Source organism: Symsagittifera roscoffensis, chromosome 6 (assembly GCF_963678635.1).
Source record: "Symsagittifera roscoffensis chromosome 6, txSymRosc1.1, whole genome shotgun sequence".
NCBI classification, from domain to species: Eukaryota; Metazoa; Xenacoelomorpha; order Acoela; family Convolutidae; genus Symsagittifera; species Symsagittifera roscoffensis.
This window is the reverse complement of record NC_087067.1, coordinates 41,179,209-41,207,003: the sequence shown is the minus strand read 5'-3', so window position 1 is coordinate 41,207,003 and position 27,795 is coordinate 41,179,209. Positions and strand designations below refer to the sequence as shown.

Here is a 27,795-nt window from a genome sequence, read left to right as displayed (position 1 = left end):
GCTAAAGAAGTAAAGAAAGAGTCGCCTCTGTAATAATATAGAATAAATTGTTTGCAAATTACCTTCCATCCATTGTAATGTTTAGAAATATTTAGAATAAAAAACTGAATTGCGAGAATGCCGTTAGTATGTTTTCAGCCCGTATTTCGGCACCTACCTATAATCCTTTATTTGCGCCTACTCTCCTTTGTAAAAGAAAGCAGTCAAGTTAAAATAAGTAATTTATTTGGTGGGAAAAATAAAAAATCCAAACTGCTATGAGGGAGACGTGTATCTGATATTGATAGTTGCCCAAATCTATGCCGCGGATTCTAAATTTCATCTCATCTTGATTCGTTTAGAATGCAAAAAAGATCGTTGTTCTATTTTGTCTCAAATGATGGAGCATAGAAACTGGATCTACTTAAAAATTGCCCCCTTTCAAGAAAGGTGGGGGTAATTGTTAAGTAGATTAAGTTGTCAAGTTTTTTGCCGATCAGAATGCAGCAAAACTCGGATTTCAAATACAACGCTTTAGTGCCATTTACTGCTTTTATTTATAAGGATGTTAATTCTTTTGTAGAAACCAAAGGGAGGGCGATTGTTAAGTAGCTCCTAGAAGCTTTCACAATTATTTAGCTCTAAGTTTTATGACCTCATTTGGTTTTTTTATCAACTGGCATCTACCCTAGTACTGTCGGCTTAGTTTCCGCTCGGTGAATGTTTTAAAGGCTTTTTTAATGGCGGTGATTTTGTTTCTGGATTTTGTTTCTGAACCGCATCTCCAAAACTTTGAATTTTAAAAAGTGCGTTGCTTCCGTGTCATTTTCTGTCTGGTAATTTAAAATGCTATGTTGATGTTGTATCGCAAGTGTGTTGATATTTCTGATATCTAACCGGTAAGTCACCGTTTCTTGGTGCTGTTTTTATAACAGTAGTTTGCATACAAAATGCGATTAATTCTTTTTTTTCTGCCTGTTTGCTATCATTTGAATAAATGATGAAAAAGGACCTAAAATAAATCCCTATGGGACATCATGAAAAAGTATTTTGTTTTGTTTAGCATGAGCTTTTTGGTATCGTTTTATTAAGGCTGATTTACATAGCACAAAGAAGTTTAGAAACAGAACCTCGAAATGCATATGATTCTCATTTTCTAATGGTAGCTTGTGGTCATCTGTTTCAAAAGCCTTGTTTAGATGAATTAACGTGCAATGTATCATTGTGTTTTACGATACCCATTTTTGACATTTCTCTTCTATGGAGGTTATTACAACATCAACTTTAATTCTGTCGAATCTCTAACCAACGTGGCAATTTATGCGAAGCTCCTTTTTTCCTGTGTTAAGAATAATTCAAGCTACAACAGGAGAAACCTTTGTTAAGCTCCGTTTAGTATATTCGTGAAGATCGAAATAGAAAAAATTGTCTCGAAACGATTATCGAGTTGCCTCAGAGAGACTGTTAAAGTCGGCAAATTTTTGACTGATTGTCTCATCTTGCTGGAATATTTTCTGTGCTCTACATAAATATACAGATTTGAGTAATGTTTTTGCGTTTTCCTTCACTAAGCTGACTAAAGATTCTTGATTCTCAGAGTTTCACTATTGGTCTTTAAGAAAAACGCGTTTAGTCGGTGTAAATTGCAGCATAATACGACCAATATCAATTCAAAATAGACATATTCTCAATATTTTCAACTTGACTCAGCTGTCGGCTCTGCTTTTTATGTCCTTGTTTTGTTGTTGGTTCATTTTTCAAAGCTAGTTTCTTCTTCTGCTCTTTTGTTGAAACTTCTGAACGAACTCCAACGAGAAGGTGATCTAGAAGTTCAACAACACAGGCTTGGAAACTGTCTCAGGTTCAAAAATAATAAATTTTGTATCCAGGGGCTGATGTAGGAATTCGACACACTACCCAAAAGGTTCATCCTTTTCTACAATTTTACGAGATTAATTTTCAGCTGGCAAACCCTACATTTTGGGACCGCGCACCAATCAATTGCCTTTTTTGTCGAAACCTTTCAAAGGTCGCCGAAAATTTTCGTTTTGGCTGTTTTTTTTTGAAACTTCCAAAAAAAACGAACCTCTTGTTGAAACTGCGCAGTGAGGTCCACTGGGAGGGCGACCTCTTGAAAGATCTGAATGAGTTCCAGTTTGTGTTCTTCTTGTTGAATCCTCGTAGTGAATTCCAGTTGTCCCTCAATTGGGGAGATGCTATGTACCTTGAGGGATCAGCCATATCTGACTCATTGGCTGAAACAAATGTTAAAATTGGTGTTGCTACAAGTTATTTCCTAGCTTATTACACTAGCCAGCAGCGTAGTGTCTCAGTACGAACCTTTTTTGTTGTAACTTAACTCGCAAATGAAAGTGTTCATTTATTTGGTGCACTTTCGCTATAATCACGATCTGTAGCATTTGAAATTTCATAACATCTGTTCTCTACTTTATTTGTGGCTTTTGTTTGTGATTTATAAAGCGTTCGTCGCTGAGTGGCTATTGCGTGAGACTCATGATCTCTAGGGTGCAGATCGAATCCGAGACGTAGCCGAATTTTTACTAGTCCGAGGCGTTTTTCAATTTTGTTGCACTTTACAGAGCTGCTTTGTGTCGTGTTCTCGCTTATAAGAGTCTTCTCCCTTAATGACTCAGAAAGGCTTATGTTTTTTTTTCAATCAGAAATCAGCATTTTGTTTTTTGATTCTGATCTTAAATTCGATTAGGTGAACGGGGCAAGTTTTTCTTAGTAGTTTTGCAAGAACAAGGGTCTTGTAATCGTGAACTAGAGTTTTTTCCCCGTAAACAATTTTCTTACAAATCTGTAAGAAATTGGGACGTTGATATATCATTAACAACTTCGAGACTCCTTCTTACTTGGCCGGATTTAACGCCTATGCATATGTACCTGAAGATCTGGGGTTCGAGTCCCGGTCGGACTTATTTGTTTTTCAGTGTGTTCGAAATTAAATTTTTCAGCAAAAATTTGTCGGACTGTCGTATGACTTCATATGTTTTGTCGGCTTAGTTGCCACATCGGTAAATTTTTTTTAATGTCAGCAAAGTTTTTGATTAATAGTAACGAACGTAGTGAAGACTCTTATAGGTCTTGCTATTTTTTTTCAGGAAATTGTTTTGAAATATTGATGCGCTTAGGTATAATGCACTTTTTGAGTTCATGTGAAATATATCTGCTGAAAGTAACGTTAATAGCACTCTCCCAATACGAACGTGAAAATGGCGCGAAAAAACGTAAACGATTTCTAGTTTTGAAAGTGGAATTCATTTTAAAGGTTTTCCAGTGGAATAAAAACTTTACCTATTGATCCAGTTTTTTCAAGTTGGGTTCATGTTATCAAAAAAGCGCCAATAATAAATTGTTATAGAAATTACAAGAGATTTAAGGGAATCTTTTTTATTTTGAAAATCGAAAGTTGAGATTTTCCGTTCATTATTCTTTTCCAATCTTCGATTGGCTATGTTTTGTTTCTGTAACTTGTTAGCCCTGACGTTGTATTTTTTTCTTGGTTTTACCTTTTGTTTTAGTTTTTGCTTAAAACTTGTATTCGACCTGAGTGGGCTCGGTTCATGTTTTATTGGCTTAGTTGCCTTATTTTTTGTCGCTTCAGAAGCAAAAAATGATAACCGATTGATTTTTTCTGTGAAAATTTCAGGTTTTTAATGTTGCAAGCTTTCAAAGTTTTATGAATTAATTACATTCATTAAAACATTTTTTTATAGTTTTTTGTTTTCTTCTTTATAGGCGTCCACTAACTATTTATCAGCTTTGTGGCCGCTCTGTTAGAACAAAAAGATAAATTAATTCTGGTGTTTCTGTTTTTCGACTGTTGTTTTTCGAAAAAAGAAAATTCATTTTTTGTCTATTTCTGTCTTTTTTTGCGGTAGCTTGCAATGGTGTGCTTGCGTTGAATCACAAGTAAAGCAAAGCTCCGCTTACTTTGCCTCTGTGATCGCGTTTCTTTCATATGAACACAAATGTTTTCACGTTCATGTTTCGACTTAGGCATTTTCATTTTTCTTGGCGGTATGGTTTTTTCTTGTTCGCATGCATTTCAGTAATTTGATGGATTGACTTTTGAAGGAATACAGTTCTAAATTGTTCAAAATTGATTTTTCGCTGTTAGATTTTTTTTTTCTTTTTAAGTTAAGTTCGTTTCCTTTGGTAATGAAACGTTTGATCGATTTCTAGTTTTAACAGTGTATTTCAGATATCAGAGCAGAACAAAACATTTTACCTGTTCAATCAGTTTTATAAGAATGGGTTAGTTTTAGTTTAAAAATGTCAAGCATAAATTGTTCTTGAAATTTAAAGATCTTCAAGGCCATTTTTTTGGAGTTCGAAATTTGAAGTTTTCCCAAAAAAAAACAAGTCTGTTCTCTTTTCCTTGCGTTAGTGTATTGACTCTTTTCCAATAAACTGTTTTCTAGTGTGTTGACTTTGTTTGTAATGGGTTTCAAAGTTTATCATAAATTTTACCGATTGATCCCGTTTTTCTCAACTTGAGCTATATTTATCAAAAAATAATAAAAGTAATAGATCATGGCAATTCAAATAGCTCTAACGTGATGAAGGTTGTATGAAACTCGAAATTAAAAAAATTGCTTTGTTTAGCCATCGATAGTATTTAGCTCATTTCAACATCATTCAACAAGATGATAGTAAATTACGGTCTTCAAAAAGAAAATAGTTGTTATCAAGAAAAATGGCGGCTAGCTTGTAGTTTCAATCAAAAGTGTTTTTTAATTTTAAAATTTCTCATGATCTTGGTGACCAAGTTGAGGGGGGTTAGCGATACAGTATTCAGAATTTTTCTCGACCTGATATTAGTGGAACAAATCGATTTTCGGTCTTATTAAGAAGATCCTATGGCGACCGAATTGCAAATTATGGGCTTTTTTCGAAAATGAAAGTTACATTCGCTAAAATTTGATTTCAATTAACCTTTTTCTTACTCGATATTTGTTGCCAAAAATAAAAGACAGACCAGGCATTTAATACAACCATTACGTCGGAATGTTATATAAAAACACATTCCTTATGTATAAATAAATTAACGAAGAAAAAATAATAAATTAATGTATATGAAAGTCCATTCGCTGAGGGATGTGACGGTATCAATTAAATTTCTTGCAAAATTTTTCGTAGTGTTGATTTATAATTACTGAATGAACTTGTCCCAAATAAATGATAATGCGATTCCTTTTTTGATTCTTATGTTCGTTTAAACTTGATCTGATTCTTATGTTCGTTTAAACAATAAAAAAAACCAAGCAATAAAAAACCATTTTGGTTCCTTCCGTTTGAGGTATTTTTCAACAAACATTTGAAATAGAAATTTTGCTGGGGGTAATTTTCGTTTGAGAAGTTTCGTGCTCGATTATTCGATGAAAAACCTTGTTGCCAATTTTTTTCTTGGTACTTGGTCCAAAACTGAAATCACCACGAGCCAATTACCAATTTGCTTATTCGGTGACCGCTCCCCCTTCAAATTTATGACTCCTATGCATTTTTTTAATCAGTCAGGCAAAAAAGTGCGCCTTCTCGCAAACTCGAAGAAAACAATGACCAAATAAAAGGTCAGTTGATTAGTCCACGAATAAACTTGATATTTAAATTGTAAATAACATACATGCTGAATTAGGTTTTGGTTAAGTAATAAGCCTCTGCTGTAAATCTTTGTGCTTTGAAGTGTGTTTTTCCCTAACGCTTGCAAAGGAGAGGGCAGCTTTGGGTTCAATTGTTTTTTTTTTAGATTAAGATACCAATTCGCCTAGCAAGTGCGAATAAGATACCACATGAAAAACTTTTTGTTTGTTCACAAGAAAACCTATTTGAAACATAATCATTCGTTTTTTTGCAGTTTCTTTGAGAGATTAATGCTTTTCTACTCTCCGTTTCATATTGATTTTGATCTTGGAATGAGTTAAATGAAAAAAGTTTGCTCCAAGATTATACGTTTTTCATTTTTGTATGGGATTTTTATGGAATGGGAGAAAGCACTGATTGTATTTAATTTTTTGTTTGATTTTAAGCCTCAGGTTTCATTTGGGTTTTGTATTATTGGTAGAAGAAAGCTCACCTGAACAGCTGTATATAGATATGACTAACAAAATAACTGACAAAATAAATAATTTGTTGAGGAAGTTTGCGATGCGAATTTTTGCAAAGGCTGACATGTTTGAACAAATTGAACTGGTGTATAAAACAATGTGATAAATATAGGTTTCTCGGGCCAAGAAACTGCTGCTGAATGAAGAAATAGATGTTTTTAGCTCTAAAATAAAGATTGTATTTGGCAGAGATAGTTCTACGCTGATTGGAAAAAGAAATCTGGAGAAAATAAAATGAAATTTATTTTGCTATTGGAGATTTTCTTTTTACAAAGTGTTTGTTTTATAGCTAGTTTTCTTAAGAGCTCCGATTGAGGTTTATTGAGAATTTTTATTTGCTCAATAAAGAGTGGTAGAAAAATTCTGAAAAGCCAATAATTTTTGGGTGGTGTCGCTGTTTTGAATACTATTGATTATTTCCTTGCCCCGATCTCAATATTTTTTCAGGTGTTTATGAAGTGACCGGAGAGTTTCTTTTCAGCTATGTCCTCCGATTAAAATCAGTCTTGAATACGGGCGGCACTTACCAAAAATACAATATTTTCTTCATCAAAAGCTATCTCAGACTATTTTTTGAAAGGAAATTTGCACTAGATAAAAACTTTCAAAGATGTTTCTGAAAACGTTTTTGTTATCTTTTTTAGAAATTTGTTTTTGACGGATATGAGTTTGAGCCCTCGATTTATGCACATATGATATCGGGGTTACCGATGAGCACTTTTGTTGGTCGTTAAATTTGCGCGGAACTGATAAGAACAAAAAAGAAAGACATTGAAAGGTCTTCTAAACAATTATTCAGCTTTCTTTTGCTTTTAAGGTTGAATTTGGGCAAAGATAATCTTGGGTACCCGGGGAAATGATTTCTTTGTAGTGCGGAGAACCCTTCTAGAACCATAGTGGATTTAGAGGGGGAAAACGTCTAAAATATTGATTAACTAGACTTAATTATAGAAATAAATCATTAATACAGCAAGAAATTGTTTGATTACTTTGTATTTTATTTCGTTAAATGTACTTAAAAACTTGCTTCAAAATAATTTATATCGAAGAAGCTTCCTTTATTTTGCAGGTTTTTTGAGAAGAATGTTCGATACGAATGTTCAATACGAGCTATTTTTTTCCCTTTCTTATTCAAAACACAATTTAACTACCCTAATAATTGAGCGGTTCAACTGAATATTTATGCAAATGTTAGCTGGTGAGCTAAACTCACTTTTGACAAAATTGTGCTTCTTTATAAGTCGAAAAGCGACCAAGTGCTATAAATGAGACAAATAAAAAATAATCAACCAGAATATTAACATATTATAAATATTTGATCACTGTTTAGTATGGAAATTGGTTACAAAAGCCGGTTAATTTAAATGGTGTTGTTTGTCCATTCGACATTCAATGCGTGAATCAGCTTTTATTTCTCAAATTAAATGATAGTGCCCGAAATTATTGCCCGGAGTGAGTGTAAAAATTGTGTTTGACAACCTAATAAAAAGTAATGCTTCGTTGTTTTTTTAATATATCTCAGGGGAGAAGTCCGTTGTAATCATTTACTACCAAAGATAGACTTCTGTCATCGCTAATTTAAAAATCTAAGCGCTGCACCGCTAACTTGGATGCCGCTAAATCTCCAAATTAAAATTTTAGGGGTGCAAAAGCTTGGTTTATCGAAAACTTTCCTGCATTTTTGCCAGAAATTATTGCAGAAGACTTCCAATGACATATGAAAACTTGGCTAACAGTTTTTTTGGCCTGCCTAAAAAACACCTTCCAGATAAATTTGTGGATGTGGAAATCATAACTTTCCTCTCAGTTATCAGAGCATGTTTTCATGATAATATAAGTTTTGACGCGAAATGAAATAGCTCAGGGATTCGACCAACCAAAGGGTCCCCCTTTGGGATTTTTCAATGGCATGTCACCAACCAAAGGGTCCCCCTTTGGGATTTTTTATGACATCAAATTTCGACCGACTAACCGATATATACCAATTTGAAACCAATATGTACCAATTATGAGCGCCAAAAAAAACACGGTTGTTTGGTCTAAATTTTCAAAAAAACGGCTTTTTTGACCCGTTTTTTTTTTCAAAAATAGGGTCTTTATAGGCTAATTTTTTTTTGTCAAAATAGGGTCTTTATAGTGTTCTAAGAGCGCTCGGGAAATCAATTTGGTTGAAACAAAAAAATTCGACTAACTATTTGAAAACACTCCCCCTTCGAGAAAATCCTAGATCCGCCGCTGCCTACATGAATAAATTTCCAGCGCAGCTCAAAAACAAATAATTTTCATTTTTCCCAATAGGTATCTTTCTGCTACACTAAGACTAACTTATCAAATGAGTATATTTACGCAAGCAAAGCTTGTGTGATAGTATGAACTCTCTTTTTTTTCCAACCTAAGTCGCAACAAAATAAGAAGGTTCGAAACTGGGCAGGGTCTTTAGTGAACTTTTTCGTATACTAGTTTAAATGCGTCCGCTTTATAAACTGAGGCATGTTAGTTGGTGAATTTTTTTCAAATTGACTGGTACTGCTAATGCGTCATAATTGGCTTGCGTCACTTAGCAATTATGTAGACTCAAAGTTTTACTCAATCAGTTTTTCCCAGTAGAGTTATTGGTCATATGTTTGCTTGTGTATGCTAAGTGCACCTTCGCCTCTGTGTTTATTCAAGTTAATTATTTTCACCGAATTTTCCCGCGTGCTTCGGTAAAGTATTTGAGTTTTTTTTAAATATGTTTTCACATCCAATCCAAGCCAAATTTTTGAAACTCGGTTGAAAATTTGGAATAAATGTTGCTCGAATAGAGTACCTGTGTCCAAATTGTTATACTTGTTTGAGCGTTAGAATTGATTATGCATGTTGCCAACTTCGCAGACATGCCATTGAAAAAAATGAATTGAAAGGAAGTGACACACCCTTTTGCTTTTGATTATTTTTGACGGCACTTAGAAGCTCCAGAAATCGGATATTATGACAAGTTGATCATTATTTCAGTTATTTTTACTTTTCATTATTGAAGTTTTCTCACCTAACTCAGTCACTATTTCCTAAAAACACTTTACAGTAAGTTGGAAAACTTTTTATTTCATTTTAGCGATTTGTAAAAATAAATCGTTTTTTGACTTTTTTTTTTAAATTTATAAATATACACTGTTGTTGGAATATTCTGTGCACAACAACCGGCTATCATTGTTTTTTGTTGTGGGTAATTCGTTTGTGTGCGTGATTTTAGCTTGAAAGTATGGGTAAAAAAGGATTCATGCGGCTTGGTACATAGAGTATTTTTTTTTTTATTATTATTTTTTTTAATTTATTTTTTTTTATTTGCCCCCGGCCTGCTCAGTGCAGGACCAACCGTGGGGGAGGGGGAGATGTCATCCATTTTGCCGCAGCCGGTCCCACCTTGAGGAGGCGGATGACACTGGGACCCCTCCAGCCGTGACCGAAGCGGGATTCGAACGCATGACCCTCGTGTTAAGAGAGATGTGCCTAACCCACTTGACCACGACATAGAGTATTCGTCAATATTAGATCGATTTTCTTTTGCGACTTTTTTTTCCATATTTGGACGATAGAAGATGTGTTTAGCCTGCCCTAGCCACAGTTCAGAAAAACGGCAGTATTTAACTGAAACCTTGCCGAGTTTGTTTTGCCTGAAGAAAATGAATGCAATACGATTCTTCTAATTTGTTTTCAGTGACATATTTCGCCCCTCAAGCTCTTTGCCTATCATGTTTTACGGGATTTTGGGTTTGAAGTATTTGAGGCAAAATGTGTAGTGGACGAAGTACGTGTCGGTCGAAAGAGTAGACTTCTGAGAATAATTATTTCTGGGAAAGTTAAGTACCGGGAAATTAAGTAAGAAAATTAACTATGAAACCCCCGAGGTAGTTTGCTCGAAGTCCCAGCAAAGCTTCTTGAATTTGGATGGAACGAAAAAAATAAAGTAATAAGTAATAAAAGTCATTTGTATTGAGCTCGAAATGTGTGTGGACTTGTTGGACTTTTAGGTGTTTTTGTTGATTGACCTCTTTGGCACTTCTACTGGGTTTTTGCATGGCTATCTTAGAAAAGAGTCCTCTTTGTCTGTATAGAATATCATATAAATCATTTTCTGGGTTTCTATGATTACACATGCAATGCTTGTATTATACTATGAACTATCTTTTTTCCAACCTAAGTCGCAAAATTGTTGCGATAAAATACGTTCAATTTGAAAGTGTTCATTTTGATCAATAACCAGCTATTAAGTACAGCCAATGCTAAGGATTTTAACACAGACTATTATTGTTCCGACTTTCGTAACGAAAGTAACGGAATATTTGTGCTCGGGGTGTTTCTTTTCTTCAGACAAATTTCCGACTTTTTAACTAGCCATTTTTGACGGTATTTTTTATATCATTCAAAAAGTATTGTTGTCCTGAGCTTAAATTTGGAAAGATATTTCACCTGTGATCATTTTTTGGAAAAATATGGGGATTTAAGAATTGCCAATTTGGGACAATTAACGCGCGATATATTTCGCGCTATTAAAGCGTAAGCGGAGATTTAATCCGTCATAGAAATCGTTCCAAATTGGTTAAGAAGCTTATTTGCCATAATTGATTTGTTACTAGGAGCGAAATTTATCACTTTGTACTTAATATGGCGTGTGGGGGGGGGGACAAAAATCTCAAATTAAAAAAAAATGTTATTTTATTTTTGTTACATTTATTTTTATCATGTTATTACTGCTCCATAGACTGCTCTATAAATTGAGGCATGTTAGTTGATATTTTTCTTTTTTTTTTTCAAATTGACTGATACTGCTAATGCGTATTAATTGGCGTGCGTCACTTTTGTAGACTAAGTTTTACTCATTCAGTTTTTCCCAGTAGCGTCATCGGTCATATTTGGTGTATGCGAAGTGTAATTTCGCCTCTGCGTTAATTATGGATTATTTATTCAAGTTTTCCAATATTTGCTATTCATTCATGTCTCATCACCTGTAAAGGTTTTTTGTATTGTCTCATTCGAGAACTTTGGAAAATTGTGTGGCATTTTTTTTGTCTAGGTGAACATTCTGCTGCAAGCATACATATCGCAGCTGAAGCTGGATGGATTTGCGATCGCATGTGACATGGTCTTCATTTCTCAGAATGCGGGACGTCTCCTCCGTGCAATATTCGAGATCGCACTCAGCAGGGGTTGGGCACAACTCACCGACAGGTAATTAAAGCGCGGTTTTTTCAGCAAAATTAACTCATAATTAATGCATTTTTCAAGATTACTCGAAATACTTACAAAAAAAGCTAAAAAAATCTAACAGTTTTTCTTTCGGAAAAGAATAAATGTTAGTTTTAAATTTTCATTTTGGATTCAAGAAATCAAACGTATTCAACCAATTTTGTGCAATCTGTTGATATGATTGAGTTTTGGTGAAAATGTATTGTTTTGGCTCAGATTCCGGAGTTAGATAGATTACCGTATCTAGATCTTGACATAGACCAGTTCAAGATGAATCAGGTTGTTTTTAAGAGTAATGAACGCAGTGAGTACGGTTATATAGGTCTTGGTGATTTTTTATAATCAGAAAATTTATTCACGTTCAATTTTGGTTTTTCGCGGTGTGATTTGTAATTTTTTAAAGTTGAGTGCATTTATATTATTAAAAGGAAGGCAAAGCAAACTTCACTATCGAACAGCAAACGTGTAAAGGTCACTAAAAAGGTGACGGACTTTTAATTTCAAAAATGGAAATTAGTTTTCAAATTTCCCAGCGAAATAAAAGTTTTGCCTATTGATCCAGTTTTCTCAAAAAAAAATGTCTATCATAAATTGTTCTGCAAATTCAACGATCTTTAAGACCATCTATTTTTTTCTTCGAACTTCAAAAGCTTACCTTATTTGAAAAAACAAGTAAGTTTTTTATCAGTTTTTTTTTCGGTTTCCCTGCGTTCATTACTCTTTTACAATCGTCAGTTGGCTATGTTATGAAATTAAAATCAATCATTTTGTTCCGTTTGCAAAAAGCTTTCAACTTTCTGTTGGGTGTTTTTTTTTCAGTTTTAGGATGATTACTTCGGTCGAAATTATTGATGCCTTTAGAACTGGTGTCATTTGTCTTTGTTTTTTATGAATAATCAGTTTATCCGATTAAAAGACTTGCATATTTAATGACATTTATGGAAATGGTAAACAAAGACCAATAATTGTTTACTTTCAGTAAATCTGATCCAATAAGTGTCCTGGTAATCAAAAATAAATTCAAATAGCTGACTGAACCAGGTGATTTAATTCAATAAGAAAATCTTTTGAAAAATGTTTGTTCTTTTTGTGATGTAAGTTCAATGTCCTTTTAAATCTTTGTATTTTTAATGAAATAAAAGTGGTTTGCTGAATGATAAGCTCAGAAGTTTCAATTTTTTCTAAGAACTGTAGTCTCGACGTGGCTTAGTGTCAACTGTGTGCCAGAATCAAATTTCCAGTGTTGTAATGCATAAATCAACCCATGTTAAAAACAATGCTTAACACGTTATGCTTAACACATAAGTGTTTTTTTATGATTGTTTTAAATCTGGATCGTTTTACGTTTTACCTCGGGGATTTGACCCTGTTTTTAAATCAACATGGACCCATGTTTAGAATATAGTTCTTTGGCAAACATTTAAACGTCTAACTTATCATTTTGCTGATAGCTTTTTAATCCAATAAAAGACGAGGATTTAAAAGAACTCTGCAATTGCTTCACAAGACAAATTATTTTTCAAAAGATTATTGAATTAAATCACTTGGCTCACTCATCGAATTGAACTTACTATTGTTTACCAGGACACTTCATCGAGTAGATTCATTTCAAATAAACAAGTTCTGCTCTTTATTTGCTATTTCAATAGGTTTCCGTAGTTGGTCACGAGTACCGAAGTTGGTCATTGCCCTGGCGCGTACCCACAGAGCCAAATTCCGGGATAGCCGAAATTTTTGTTAAAGAAGTTAGCAATAAAACAAAGTATGACTAAAAAGGCAATTTCGTCACGAAATTTGGACTACTTTTCCAACGATTAAAACATGTATTTTTTCAAAACTGAGGCCCCTAACAAAAAATCCAATACTCAAAAACATTTTTGTGTATTGGATTTTTTAAGTCCCCCCTCTGGTACTTTTTAAGAAATCTGTTTTTGGCCGACCGACCCTAAAATTTTTCTAAAGGCGCCTTCGGTACCAAGAAATACTATTTTTGAAAGGGAGAGCGCGCCAAAACACGCAGTTTTTTTTGTCAAAATTTTCTAAAAAGTGCCCAAAAACGGGTTTTTTACCTTTTTTTTTTCAAAAATATGCCTGCGGCGCAAAAACATTGGTCAAAACAGTGTCTTTTTTGCTGATTTGGTGGCACAGTTCGGGAAATTAATTTGGTCGACCTAAAATCCGCAACTCCCCTCGAGAAAATCCTAGATCCGCCCCTGAACAAAACTTATCATTTGCAAAACTTACGTAGTTTGAACATCGATTGAACTACTTAACTGGATGTGGAACTACTTCGAAATTTTTTACAATGAGTCAAATACTTGCACGTGGCGGATGAAATGTGACTGCACGGCAAAATACTAGACTTCTAAATTCTTGATTAATGATTTTACATTACTAGGAAAGAATTTAGTCAATGTGTCCCTTGGTAATTTTTCTGTGGAATCCAAAACAGAAAGAATGGACCTGATCTGATGTTACTTTGAAAAATAAATGCTTTACATGAAAAAAGACACCCTAATTCAAAGTTACTTCCAACCCTCGGTGATCTGAAAAAAAAACACTGATTAACAGCCTCCACAAATACTGCAATTGGATAATTTTTAGATTGTTTAGAACTGGCTGCTGAAAAATTGATGGGGACAATTTTGTTCACCTTTTCTAGGGCCCTGAATGTGGGCAAGATGGTGAACCACAAGATGTGGCTGAGCATGTGTCCCCTGAGACAGTTCAAGAAGATACCGGAAGAAGTGGTGCGCAAGATAGAGAAGAAGAACTTCATGTGGGAGAGGTTCTACGATCTAGAGGCTGGCGAGATCGGTAAGTTTGTTGCTTTGTAATCGACGACCAAATGAATGAGGTAGTTGAATTATACTCTTGGGCAAATTAATCCGACGGAAAGGTGATTTTATTTCGAATTCAGAATCAAATATCGCTATTGGCCTCCCATGCTATTGAAGATAAAGTTGTGTCACAGAAACATCTTAAGCTTCGTTGGAGTTATTTTGGGTCAATTTGTACTAGAATTACATCAGAAATCTTATGAGAAATTCTGTGAATTTAGGCGAGTTGCTGAAGATGCCTAAGATAGGGAAGAACATCTACAAGTTTGTTCACCAGTTCCCCAAATTAGATCTTTCTTCCCACATCCAGCCAGTGAACAGAGCTACTCTGAAGGTGGAACTGACAGTCACTCCCGATTTCAAGTGGGATGAAAAAGTACACGGCTCATCACAGGTACGGTTTCATACGTGCTAAATTTACCGAATGACAACTGTTGAATTTGGCTTTCCGATAATAATCTTTGAAGTTGCACTAACATAGAAAAATTGTAGACGAGGTTGTTAAGATTTGCTTTTTCTAAAGATTAAGTTTGTTCTAAATTGTTCAAATGTCAGTGTAAATGTGCAAGTCCATAATTGGATACTGTGGATATTTTAGGCCTTCTGGATTTTGGTTGAAGACGTCGATAACGAAAACATTCTGCACAGTGAATACTTCTTACTCAAACAAAAATTCTGCGAAGATGAGCACCTCATTAAGTTCTATGTGCCCATGTTCGAACCCCTCCCTCCGCAATACTTCATTCGCGTCGTATCCGACTCATGGCTGAACTCGGAAACGCAGCTCCCGGTCTCGTTTCGACATCTGATTCTACCCGAGAAGTACTCGCCTCCGACTGAGCTGTTGGATCTGCAGTCGTTGCCGATGAGTGCGTTGAGAGACTCGAGGTATGAGGAGATATACAAGAGACAGTTCCAGTACTTCAATCCCATTCAGACTCAAGGTTGGCTAATATTGATAGCTCTTCGTTTGCTACAGCCATGCTATATCAACGAAAGTTTGAAATAGAACGGTCTGAACATCAATTGATCTTTGCTAGACGGAGAATTATAGTTAGACTCCATATAGACTCTATAGTTAGTAGCAAAAAGCTGGAATAGACTGAAGTAATTATGAAGAGCAATCTGCCAATTTTGAGCAATTGCTGCATGCAAATTTGAATTTTTAGGTGACCTTGAGTCTTAGTTCCTGTCTGAAAATTTAGCTTTTGCATGCAAAAATTTCTTGAAACTGGTCATTGTTTTTTCTAAATAGTTCTCTCTGTTCCAACTTTTCGCAACTCTCTATACTCGCTGACAAAAACCACGTTTAAATTGCTCATTTTGAAATAAACGTAGCTTTTACGACGCTTCTGGTTAAGGCGAAACGCGTCGTAGTATTGAGTATAATCCGCTTTAATTTTTTCTACGTTTACTTGGTACTCATAATTTGTTTGAGCTTCGCAGTTAGATTTTTTGGTAATTGTCTGCCAACCTTGGCCCTGGTGCTATTTTTGTCGTGCCAAATTTACTTGTTATAGTTTGAAAAAATCAAGGAAAGTATTTTCTCTTCCATGATTACCATTGCAATAAGCAAGGGTATTGAAACCGCGTAAGAGACTTTCCCACTTTGAGGATGACCGAGATCTCCAATTTGATGCATGGCATTGATAAATTAAAAATCTAATTTCATTAACATAATTCATTGGCATTGAATGTAGAGCTAAAAAAGCGAAAAGCTTTTCAAGGTTTTCGTTATTTTTCCTTCCAAAGTTGTTAAAGTGTAATTGAATGAATATATTTATCTCATTGTTAAGAGTAATGAACGTAGTTAAGACTCTTTAAGATGTCTTGCTGATTTTTTTGTTTTTTTTTCAGGAAAAAGTCTTAAAATTTGTTCACGCTCAGTTTTGATTTTTCGCGGTTTGACTTGTGATTTTTTTTTAAGTTCAGTGCATTTCTATTGTTAAAAGGAAGGAAACTCAATTATTGAACAGCACAAATGTAAAGGTCACGAAAAACGTGATCGAATTTTGAAAATGAAAATTAATTATCAGATATCCCAGCGAAATAAAAGTTTTACCTATTGATCCAGTTTTCTCAAATTGGGTTGGCTATTTTTTTTTCTACTCTTTCTATAAAAAGTCTTAGTTATTCTCGCTCAAGTTACATTATTCGCGATTTGATTTTTGAGTTTTTCTTATTTCACTTCAAATTCTTTTGCTAAATGAAAAGCGCATTGCGCTCTCAAATATCGAAAGTGCAATGGCGAGAAAACACGAGAATGACTTTCAGTTTCAAAATTGAACTTTAATTTTCAGAATTCCCAGCGAAATGAAGAAAACAAACTTATTTTTCTCTGACTGGGTTAGTTTCATAAAAGGTTCTTAAATGTCAAAGAATCTAAATGTGATTCATTTCTCCGAAAAGTGAAATTTGAAATATGTTTAAAACAAGTCAAATCTTTTTCAGAAGTCGTGTTCATTAACACTTTTCCAACTGTTTGTCGGCACTTTCGTAAAATTTCATAGATTATATTTGTTACACAATTTGATGACTTCACAAACATTAGAATATGTTTGCATTTTAAATATCATTTTTCCCGAAATTCGTGTTTTTTTTTGTTGTAGTTTTACCAATCCCTATTCTCTACCTTTTTTTTTATTCTTTCCGTTTCCATTTTTTAAAACTTCTTTTGTTCTCTGTTTTTTTTTGCAAGAAAGATTAATTGAGAGTCGATGAATGTAGTTCAGATTCTTTTATACGTCGTAATGACAGTGGAAGAAGTCATTGAATTTGTTCACTCTCAAATTTACTATTTCGCCTTCTGACTTTAAATTTCTTTTAAGTTCAGTTCATTTCCTTTGTTAAAGGACGGCACGTTCGGCAAGCGAACAGCAAAATTGAAAAGAGCACAAAAAATGTGCACGATTTCTAACTTCGAAAATGAAGTTAAATTATCAGATTTCCCAGCGAATTATAAATTTTACCTTATTCAATATTCAGTTTTCTCAATTTGGGCCATTTTTATCAGATTTTCCATCTGTCTGTTGGCTATGTTTTTGTTCAGCAGTTTTGTCTAATGTCCATAAGCGTCAATGCTCGTTGTGAAGACACTTATCTTATAAAGGTCGTGATTATTTTTTTTTTCACGAATTTGTTCACATTGAATTTCGATTGTTGGCTGCTTTACTTTTTATTTGTTTTCAAGTTCAGGTCTTCTACTTAATTGAGAGAAAGCAAACTCCACTATTGAACACCGAAAAACACCTACGAAAAATCTGTACATGTCTCGAAAATCAAAGAGTGCAAACGTGATATGTTTGTTTTCTCGAAACTCGTAAATATCTCCATTAGTTTCAGCAAATTTTTTTACCTACTTTTTTGAACGAAATTTCGTTTATTTTTTTCTCTTCTTTTTGAGATTGAGCGAGGTTCCATCTCAGAGTATTTTCAGATTGAGTGCACAGTCTGTTTGTCAACCGGATATGTTCGTGACTGATCTTAGTCCTGTTCTTATTGCCTCATCTCAATAGATCTATGGGAATACTGGTAAAGCGAGAGTGTTAGCAGTTAAACAGTGTTCTATAAAGTTCAATATTGGTCTAACTTCTAAACTAGTTATATTTTCAAAAGGTCACTTGGGGTTTGTTATTGAAATTTATTGGTTAATAAAAAATACTTTTTTACTATAACTGGAACTTCACAAATTTGTTAATTTACCATATCTGATTTTGTTTGGTTTTTTGTTCATTTTTTTTCGTTTTTTTTTTTAATATTCAAACAGTTTCAATTATGTTGTATCGACTTAGTCAACTTATTTTGCGTACTTTCGAGAGCAAATTATATCTTTTTGGGATTATAAGTTTCAGTTCGGATGGGCCGTAAAAAGTTTAAAATTTTATGAAATTTTTTATGACAACAGTTTTTTTTTCGGCTCGACAGGTTTGGACCCAAAGTTTTTCGCCTTTGTTGTCGCTCGGTAAATGATTTCCATTTATTGAGGGCTGTTTATGAACTTCATCCGATACCAATATGAAGTTTTTGTAGCTGTAATTTTTCAACTTTTGTCAAGTAATTTTTTCTAACATAATTTTTCTGAAATTTTTTCTTTTTTGTTTCTGTCTTTTTTTCATTCACTACGTTGTAGCGCAATGTGTTTTCTTTGCGTCGCAAGTGTTGCGAAGCTCCGCTTCGCCTCGGTGTCTAAAATTGCCCCCATTCTAGTGTTCAACCAAGTGTACAACGCGGATGACAATGTGTTTGTGGGTGCCCCATGTGGCAGTGGCAAAGGAGTGGTGGCTGAGTTCGCTATGATGAGATTGTTCAACCACCACCCAGATCCAGACTCTGCAAAGGCAGTCTACATTACACCCTATGACTCACTAGTGCAACAGGTGAGAGATTTGTTATTTAGTAGATTTGTACAAACAGATGGCGACGGCACAAATAATTGTGTCTTGCCCTGTTCATTGGTGGCTCTTAATCCTTTCAAGGAGGGCTTTTCGCCTTTGTAGGCAGACCACAAGCGAATCATTGGCCAGCGGCTCGAAAGCATAGTGTGGTATTTACATTTTAAGCTACATATTTTTTGCTCCTGGGGTGGGGGTTTTATATTTTTTTTCGACGTCAACATTAGTCAGAACATTTTGCTCTATCTTTTATCAACATGTTAATATTGTTTGGTTTAGAAATACGAGGAGTGGAGTGAAACGTTCGGCAACAAACTGGGCAAGAAAGTGGTGACGATGACAGGCGAAACAGCAGTGGACTTGAAACTACTCGCGAAGGGAAACGTAGTCCTGTCAACCCCTCAGAACTGGGACATCATTTCACGCCGGTGGAAACAAAGGAAGAGTGTGCAGAATGTGAACCTGTTCATATGCACCGAGTTGCATCTGCTGGGAGGAGAGGAGGGACCAGTGATGGAGGTAAGAGAAAGAGGCGGGGGAAAAAAGTGCCAAAAAGGCACAATAGCATAAAGTCAGTCTAATTGTTTTATTTCAATTCGAACATTTGGTTGTGTTTGTTTTGCTCCTGAATCGTTTTTAAGTTTGTCAAATTTATGTAACACATAATTTTTTTTTGTCAGGCCGACAATTATTTTTTGAAAATCTTAGATCCGCCCCTGGTTCTGATAACATTTTTCGGTTTCGTTGTTTGCAAGTTTATATTTAAGCTACTGAGGAGGGGGGGGGGGGGGGGGGGCTTTGTATTTGGGGTTTCTAGTTTTTTCTAATTTAATTTCCACGTAAAATCAGGTGCCACAAATAATTTTCAGAGTGGATCGAATGATATATTAAATAAAGCCCTTTTCAACAAAAAATTCCCAGTTTCGAGAAAAACCGGTTTGAATTTTTTCATTTTTCGTATAATTTGAATCGAATAAAGCGAGTGTGCAGGTTTATTACACAAGCATAACTTGTGTTATAGTATGAACTTTTTTTGCAAGCTAAGTCGCAAATATTGTTGCGATGCAATTGTTGCGACAAATATGTGTTCATTTTGAAAGTGTTCATTTTGATCCAGCTATTAAGTACAGCCAATGCTAAGGATATTAGCACAGAATATTATATTACAAATATCACTTTAGCCTCAAGGAATCATGGATCTGTAGCATAGAGGTAGGGAAGGAGGCCTGCAGCAAAACAAGAGGGTTCGAACCTTAACAGGGTCGGATGTTTTTAATGAAATTTTTCGTATACTTGTTGAAATGCGTCCGCTCTATAAATTGAGGTATGTTAGTTGGTAAATTTTTTTTCAAATTGACTGCTAATGCGTAATAATTGGCGTGCGTCACTAGAGAAGTTTTGTAGACTCAAAGTTTAACTCATTCAGTTTTCAGGTTTTCTCAGTTGCGTTATCGGTCATATTTTTGCTTGTGTATGCGAAGTGCAACTTCGCCTCTGTGTAATGGTTAAACTTTGGCGAGCGTAGTGTAATAGTACGACTATTATTTTCTACAATCTAAGTAGCAAATATTAGTGCCACTTTTGAGGCACCTTGACGGCTTTTGGATAGCATTTGCTTTCATATTCGATTAGTAATACGTCAACACACTTTATGAATTTTTAATTCGTCAAATGAATAAATGAACCGGAAAAAGGTATTTGTTTCAAACAAAAAAAACAGTTTAAAAAAACTTAATTTTCGAAATTTGTAATTCAATTTATCTCGCATTTTTTTGAAAAGATTAATTTATCCATAATTTTTCTTCAAGCTTTTCATTTTATTACATGCGAAATTGTTGTGGAGGCCTTCAGTTTGTTATATTCTACAAGCAAAATTGTGGCTGTTTGTAATTGGTGCCTTTTTTGCTGCATCGCATCGCATTTTGTTAGCATATGTAGCTGCTTTTTTTATTTAATTGAATTTACGTTGAATTTAATATCGATTTTATTCTATGGTTTTATTTACTATCGAATTTTAAGTCTTTCTTTAAGATTCTCTCATCACACCAAAACAAAAAGACGACGTAATTTATAAAACAACTTAATAGTTTTTTTTTAAATAGTCGGAACATTCTGTGCTACTTGATTAATCGGAGTTTTTATTATGTGCTTTAGATTTCTAGATTTCAGAAAAGCGTATGCATTCTTATGAATACGTGTTAATCGTAAGCGTAATTTAGTAACTTTTCAGGTAATCTGCTCACGTATGCACAATATGGCATCTCATTTGGAGAAGCCAATCCGTATCGTGGGCTTAGCTTCATCTATTGCGAATGCCAGGGATGTGGCACAGTGGCTCGGCTGTCCCAACAACGGAATCTTCAACTTCCATCCTAATGTCAGACCTCTACCATTAGAGTTGCATATTCAGGTACGTTTAACACATGGTTGTTAAATTATGATCTAAAACTAAAAAGTTATACTAAAAAATTCATTGGTCCAAATATATTCTAATCATTTAATTTTTGATAGGGTTTCAACATCAGCCACAATGCATCCAGACTACTGGCAATGTCCAAGCCAGCCTACAATGCAATCATAAAGCACTCACCCAGGAAGCCAGTTCTGGTGTTTGTGCCATCACGCAAACAGACAAAAATAACGGCGATCGACTTGCTGACATATTGTGCGGCTGAGCTCAGTCCAAAAAGGTGAATTTTGCTGTGTTTGCATTTGTAATATCGAAATGTTTTTTTTTTAAATTGATTGATAAGATTTCTGTTATCTTTTTTGATATACCAAACCGATTGAAAATGTATTCAGCTTTGGTACAATCCAAACCTATTTGACATGCTGAATAAATCAACCATTCTAAATACTATATTTTTAAGAGTCATGAACGTAGCGAATACTCTGTTATTGGTCTTGGTGATTTTTTCAAGGCTCTAATTTGTTGCAGGTAAACTCGACTACCGAACAGCAAAAGTGTAAAGGTCACGAGAAACTCAATAAATTGTTCTCGAAAATCAAAGAGCTGCAAGGCCATTTAATGTTTTCTTTGAAATTCGTAAGTTTATTTTAAAAAAGTCAGTGTTTTTTCTATTTCCTTGCGATCCTTGACTTTTTTTTCCAAATGACTGTTGGCTAGGTTCGTTTCATACTTTGAGTCGCTATGTCACGCAATGGAGAATTTTTAGTGACGAGGATGGTTGGTGGAAAAAATTCTGAGTAAATGTATGTTTTTTTCCAGGTTCCTGCACTGTTCGGAGAGTGACCTGAAGCAGTACGTGGACATGGTAGAAGATGAGACACTAAGAGAGACTCTCTCTTCAGGAGTGGCATTCACTCACGAGGGACTGTCCAAGAAGGATCTCTCCATCGTCCAGCAACTGTTCGACGCTGGAGCTGTGCAGGTCAGTTACATTCAGGTTCTTCTTTTTGAAGCAGAGAAGATTACAAATAATACTGTCAAGAACTAATGTTGAGAGAATAAACTATGAGAGAACATGGGAAAGGATCATCCTTAGTTTTGGATAACAGCACAGTGAAATTTAATTAGCGATCAGAATGGAATGAACTGAAATTATCAGAACATGTTGCTTCGTATAGGTGTCAATTTCAAGTTTAACAAAAGACAACGAGGATCGTGATAAGCGTGACTATTTTTTTTGATAGATCATCGTGGCCTCTCGCAGTCTCTGCTGGTCTCTGACAGCCCACGCCCATTTAGTGGTCATAATCGACACCCAATACTACAATGGACAAGTACACTCATACGTGGACTACCCAATCACAGATGTATTACACATGCTCGGAAGAGCTAACAGGCGAGGGTTTTGACACTGATTTAATGAAAATTGATACTGAATTGATTTACTTGACGAAATTTACTAACTTTTTCAGTAGAAAGGGGTACAACGTTCTTTTTAAAAACTGTTTTATTTTTAAACAGGCCGAAGCACGACAATGAGGGCATTTGTATGTTGCTGTGTCAGAACAGCAAGAAGGACTTCTACAAGAAGTTCCTCTATGAGCCACTGCCTATTGAGTCCCATTTGGACCAGAATTTACATGATCACTTCAACGCAGAGGTTAGTTATTCATTGCCCTTGTAATCGGCAAGGATAATGCTACCGGGTACTTGGCTTTTTTTCCCGTAAACAACTTTGTTCACAGAATTTTAATACTGCTGACATGCTCAATTTCTCGAAAATTTTAACAAAACTACCATCATGTAGGCTTGGTAGTAATTCGCTAAAGTTCATTTCTGACAGTAATTATTTTTTCAAATAGTTTTCTCGAAGAATGTTTCTCGGATTCGTGGTTTTCTTCCTAGTTTCTGTCGGTTCATTTTCCGTTATTTTTGAAATGACATTTATACTATCTGGTAATTTCTGAAGCATGAGTTATTTATTGATTTGAACAAATTTACTACAACAGAAAGTTCTATAATTTTTTTTTTGGATTAAACGGCTTTGGCCTATATTATGTCACCTATGTCAACTTATAATGCGCAGTTTTGAGGGCAAAATATTTTTATAGCTCTATAATTTTCATAAGTTTTGTTTTCGGTTCAACAGGGGTCGACCCAAAAATTGTAGCCTTAGTTGCCGCTCGGTAATTACACTTGCGAAGCCAAATGTTTTAGTACGAACTTTTTTTCCAACCTAAGTGGCAAATAAAAGTGCTATTTTTGGTGGCACTGTTGAAGTGGTAGGCTGCGGTAGCAGTTTAATATCATATGTGCTTTGACACTTGATAAATAAAAAGTTAACACAGCTGATGCAAGTTTAATTCATCAAATGAACCGAAAAAAATATGTTTCAAACAGCAGTACAATAATAAAAAGCTCGATTTCAGAAATTTTTCAACTCAATTTAACTCGCAATTTTTTTGAGATGCATAATTTATACATAATTTGGCTTTATGCTTTCCAATTTATTACATGCAAATTTGTGTCTTTTTGTATTTGGTGTTACTTTTGCTGCATCGAATTGGCAATTTATTACCATATGTAGCTGCGTTATTGGTGGCTAGTTTTTGGGATTTGAAGCATCCATGGCTGAGTGTTTAGTGCGTGAGACTCAAATTTGCTAGGTCGCAGATTCGAATCCGACACGTAGCCGGGTTTTTGATAATTCGAGGCCTATTTCTACTTTTTTTTTCACTTGATAGAGCTGCTTTTTGGTCATGTTCTCGCAAGTGTTTGAGAAGCGTAGCTGCGCCTCTGTGTGAAATTTTTGTAAGTCTATTTTTTTTACTTCTCTAAGTAATTTTTTAACTTAATTTTTCATAAAAATTCCCTTTTCCTATTTAAGATCTTGTAACGCATTGTTTTTGTTGTATCGGAAGTGCTAGTATTACCTTTGTGAAATTTAATAAACTTAATAAATTTGTGCATAGAAAGTATGCAGCTTTTTTTAAGTTGAGTTAATTGAAATCATAATCCGGAGTTTAAATATATCAGTCAAACTGATTTTTTAACATATCTTGCTTAAGGAATCATGCATAACAAACAATTTTGAATTCGCTTTCTTGTATTAGCTTGCCAAGAATAACAATTATGATTAACGAAATCGGGAGTGTTTATCCGGTTCAGCTTGGAGGCTAAGGACTCTATTTGATGAATAGCATAATTCAATTGTCATCTACATCTGTGTTATGAAGTCTGTTGAGTTAGAATCGATCTGTTAAATAGTAGCTCGTGCCCATCTGAAAGATCAAAGATCCTTTTTATTCTATTAAAAAACTAATTTTATTGATTCAGGAGAAGGTGAACAAACCAGCCCAAGTAGAAACCAGCCGAAACTGTGCAGAGTATGTGAAGCATATGGAAGCTGGCTTATGCTTGGCTGGTTTATAAACCACTGGGTTGAAATATTACAAAATTGAAAACCGTAGCAGAAAATAATGACTTAACTACTTATCAATCGTTCTTTGCGTGTAGAATTGATTTGATTTTTTTTCTTATTGCTAGCAATATTTCGACCGTTCGAAATGTGCAAAATTTTTCTATGTTTATACTTGCGAAGCGAGTGTATTAGTACGAACCTTCTTTCTTTTCAACCTAAGTCGCAAATATTGGTGCCACATTTAAAGCACTTTTTCAGCTTTTTGACAGCATGTGCTTTGACATTCGAAAAGTAATAAGTTAACACAGTTGATGTATTTTGAATGCATCAAATGAACCAAAAAAAAATATTTGTTTCAAACAACATAACAATAATGAAAACTCGATTAAGAAATTTTCTAACTCAATGTATCTCGCAATTTTTTTGAACTGCATAATTTATACATAATGTGTTTTTATGCTTTTCGATTAGTTACATGCAAAGTTAGTGTGGATGCCTTCTGTTTGTTATATTCCAAATTATTACATGCAAAATTGAATCTATTTGTATTTGGCGCCACTTTTGCTGAATGGCAATGGCAAGTTATTAGTATATGTAGTTGCTTCATTCGTGAATAGTGTTTGTCGGTTGTTAAGCTAGCGTGGCTGAGTGGATAGTGCGAGAGACTAAAAATCTCTTGATTGCAGTAGGTCGCAGATTCGAATCTTATACGTAGGCGAGTTTTTGCTAATTCGAAGCTTATTTCACTTGATAGAGCTGCTTTTTGGTCGTGTTCTCGCATGTGTTTGTGAACCGCAGCTTCGCCTCGGTGTGAATTTTATAACCTGAACATCAGTGCTTAGCTATCATGTTTATTTTTCTAAGAGCGTTTTTGGTTAAGTCAAAGAAGAAGGCAGCAGCAATCGGTTGTTAGCTTTTCTTATAAATCAAGAAACTCGCTAAGTTCAGTTATCTCAATGATCACTCATTCGAGTATTGTATGCCATAATAATTATTCACTGTCTTTGATAAATTCTAACTCGAAGCACTGGTGAATTACCTTAAACTTAACTGGAAATAGAACCATTTGTTTAACATCGGAATTTGACTTATAAAGTAATGAAGTTTTAAAGTGTCAACGACCGTAATGAAGTTCAAATCATTTCCTTTAAAACCAAGGCAAACTTGTAGAACAGCAAAAGGTCTAAGTTAACGAGAAACATGGTCGACATCTTGATACAAAAGCGGATTTTACTTTTCAAAATACCAACGGAATAGAAATTTTGCCCTTTGATCCAATTTTTTCAAATTGGGTTAAGTTTATAAAAAAAAGTGTCTAAACTAAATTGTTCTTGCTTTCGAGGAGCTCTAAGCGCGTATATTTTTTATTTGAAAATCAAATGCTAAAGTTTCTAAGAGTGAATGAACGCAGTGAAGACTTTTTATAGGTCTTAAAATTTGTTCACGCTTTAATTTAATTGTCGCGGTTTGAATTTTTTTTTAAAATCCTTTTCATGTTTGTCTACACTAGTGTAACAAAGCTTTTAGCTCTGAACTCTTTTTGTTCAAATGCCATTTCACAAGTTAAATTTGATATATAATAAGGTGGCAACCGGTCTTGGTGGTTGCTCACAAAGTTAGTGATCTTTACTAAGGTATACAAATATCAATAAGTTTAGATAACAAGATGAGAAATCATGGCGTGACATTTCATAGTTCAGCAATTTAATGTCACTACAATTGATCAGCTTAGTGTATTATTACGAACCTTTTTTTCTAAGCTAACTCGCAAATAAAAGTGTTCATTAAAAGTGTTCACTTGTTTGGAAATTTCACTGTAACATTGGAAATTGCCTAGCATCTGTTCTGTGCTTTATATGTGGTTAGTGTTTTGGACCAATGAAGCTTCCGTGGTTAGTGTGTGAGACTCTTAATCTATAGGTCGCTGATTCGAATATCATTTGTAGCCGATTTTTTTTTCTTTTACTAATTCGAGGCTTATTTCTCATTTTTCTTGCTTTTTATAGAGCTGCTTTCCGTCGTGTTTTTGCTAATGTTTGCGAAGCTTCACTTCTGTGTAAAAAAGTGGCAATCATGATTTGTTCTTTACATTTTCATGTACTTGCTTGCGTGTGTTTTTTAAATTCGATAGCTTACGTTTTTTTTGTTCTAAGTATTTGAAAAGTATTAGTCAGTATTTTTCTTCAAAAGCCAGTATTTTTGTTCGTTTCCATGCGTTCATTGACTCTTTTCCAACTGTCTGCTGCTTATGTGTTGAAGGAACAAGATCGGTTTTTTGTTTCCTTGAGTTTGTTGACTTTTTTCAGCTGTCTACTGGATATGTTTTCCAATTGAACGCTTTATGTATGACGCATAAGTTAGACTCGGCAGTTAAATCACATTCATTGCTGCCTGATATTTAATGTTAAAGCATGCGTGGAAGAGTTAGTTGTTAGTAGTCAGTGCTGTGGTGTTCGAGTTGGGCCCGGTGAATTGAGGGCTCGAACCCCCACCGCCAGTGTGGAGTGTTTTCAAGTCTTGTTTTCGTTGTCTTATTTTCGTTTTATTGAATTTTAGAATTCTTTTCTGTTTTGCTGTTTTACTTGGTTTTAGGTAAACAAAATTATTTTGCATATGCCATATTAAGCAATAAGAAGGGAAAAGCGCGTATTTTTGTACTAAAGATCGAAAAATAAAACCACTAAACAGACCCTATTTTAAAAATATATATATTTCGAAAAAAAAACGTGCAGAATAAATAACATTTTGCTTAAATTGTGCTCTCCTTGGGTCCTTATAGATAGAAATTATGAAATCGAGGGCTAAAGTGTAGACAGACAGCAGTTCATTACCTAGATAAAAGACGAACAAGAGTTTTTTCAAACTTAATTAACATACCTGGCTCACACGAGAACTTATTTGATGCTTTGTTAAACCGAAACAATCACTTTATTAAACCTTAAAGCATTAAAGTTTAAGTTAGGGATCTTTTCAGTTTCTTGAGACTCCATTTTCGCCATTGTACTGGACTGGAGCTCGAAAAAGTCCTGTGATGTAAGCTTCGAAAATTAAGTAAAGCATTCAGCTCACGTGACTTCTAGATAAACATGCCCATGTGAATTCAATTGACATAAAAATTGGTCTGCTATGTGGCAAGGAAATTGACGCTTAGATTTTAGTTTCAAAAGTGTGAATGTAATTTCTAGAGATGCTAGAGTACTTACCCAGTATTCCATTTTCTCAAAAGGGGTTATTAAGATTCGATGAACGTATTGAAGACTCTTTTATAAGCCGTCATGATTTTTTTTCAGGAAAGTCTTAAAATGCTCCAAGCACTGCAGAAATAAATTCATACTTGCTAATGCATTCACAAATGAACAATGCATTTACAAATACACTTAGGTATATCTGCACTTTT

General features: G+C 34.6%; 2 protein-coding genes across 9 annotated transcripts in view; one reads left to right on the top strand and one right to left on the bottom strand.

Moving 5' to 3' along the window:
• Positions 1–27,795, top strand: part of LOC134848047 (U5 small nuclear ribonucleoprotein 200 kDa helicase-like) — a 77,289-nt gene that overhangs the window by 37,342 nt on the left and 12,152 nt on the right. For both annotated transcript variants that reach the window (XM_063865381.1, XM_063865382.1), the window contains 11 exons: positions 11,164–11,318; positions 13,999–14,153; positions 14,398–14,570; positions 14,775–15,120; positions 18,383–18,552; positions 18,847–19,086; positions 20,798–20,977; positions 21,079–21,257; positions 21,797–21,959; positions 22,222–22,373; positions 22,499–22,637. In XM_063865381.1, coding sequence (XP_063721451.1) covers positions 11,164–11,318; positions 13,999–14,153; positions 14,398–14,570; positions 14,775–15,120; positions 18,383–18,552; positions 18,847–19,086; positions 20,798–20,977; positions 21,079–21,257; positions 21,797–21,959; positions 22,222–22,373; positions 22,499–22,637 — 2,052 coding nt within the window. The remainder of the gene's footprint in view (positions 1–11,163; positions 11,319–13,998; positions 14,154–14,397; positions 14,571–14,774; positions 15,121–18,382; positions 18,553–18,846; positions 19,087–20,797; positions 20,978–21,078; positions 21,258–21,796; positions 21,960–22,221; positions 22,374–22,498; positions 22,638–27,795) is intronic.
• LOC134848035 (uncharacterized) lies at positions 1,604–7,411 on the bottom strand. Of its 7 annotated transcripts, none has more exons than XM_063865365.1 (4): positions 7,324–7,411; positions 6,080–6,274; positions 2,066–2,234; positions 1,604–1,802 (listed from the first exon to the last, which is right to left on the bottom strand). In XM_063865365.1, the coding sequence occupies exons 2-4, from the start codon at positions 6,174–6,176 to the stop codon at positions 1,730–1,732; spliced, it is 339 nt and encodes a 112-aa protein (XP_063721435.1). In that variant the 5' UTR covers positions 6,177–6,274; positions 7,324–7,411; the 3' UTR covers positions 1,604–1,729. The 7 variants fall into 7 exon arrangements, with proteins under 7 accessions (XP_063721435.1, XP_063721436.1, XP_063721439.1 ...); XM_063865366.1 differs by lacking the exon at positions 7,324–7,411 and adding an exon at positions 7,262–7,280; XM_063865369.1 differs by lacking the exon at positions 7,324–7,411 and adding an exon at positions 7,138–7,155.

What these genes read in the sequence shown, in the direction of transcription:
- LOC134848035 (XM_063865365.1), bottom strand. Translation starts at nt 6,176, where the DNA reads ATGTCAGCCTTTGCAAAAATTCGCATCGCAAACTTCCTCAACAAATTA. An exon ending in ATCTATATACAGCTGTTCAG is followed by an intron (nt 2,235 to 6,079) that starts GTGAGCTTTCTT and finishes CATTTGTTTCAG; the next exon opens with CCAATGAGTCAGATATGGCT. An exon ending in CTGCGCAGTTTCAACAAGAG is followed by an intron (nt 1,803 to 2,065) that starts GTTCGTTTTTTT and finishes TTGAACTTCTAG; the next exon opens with ATCACCTTCTCGTTGGAGTT.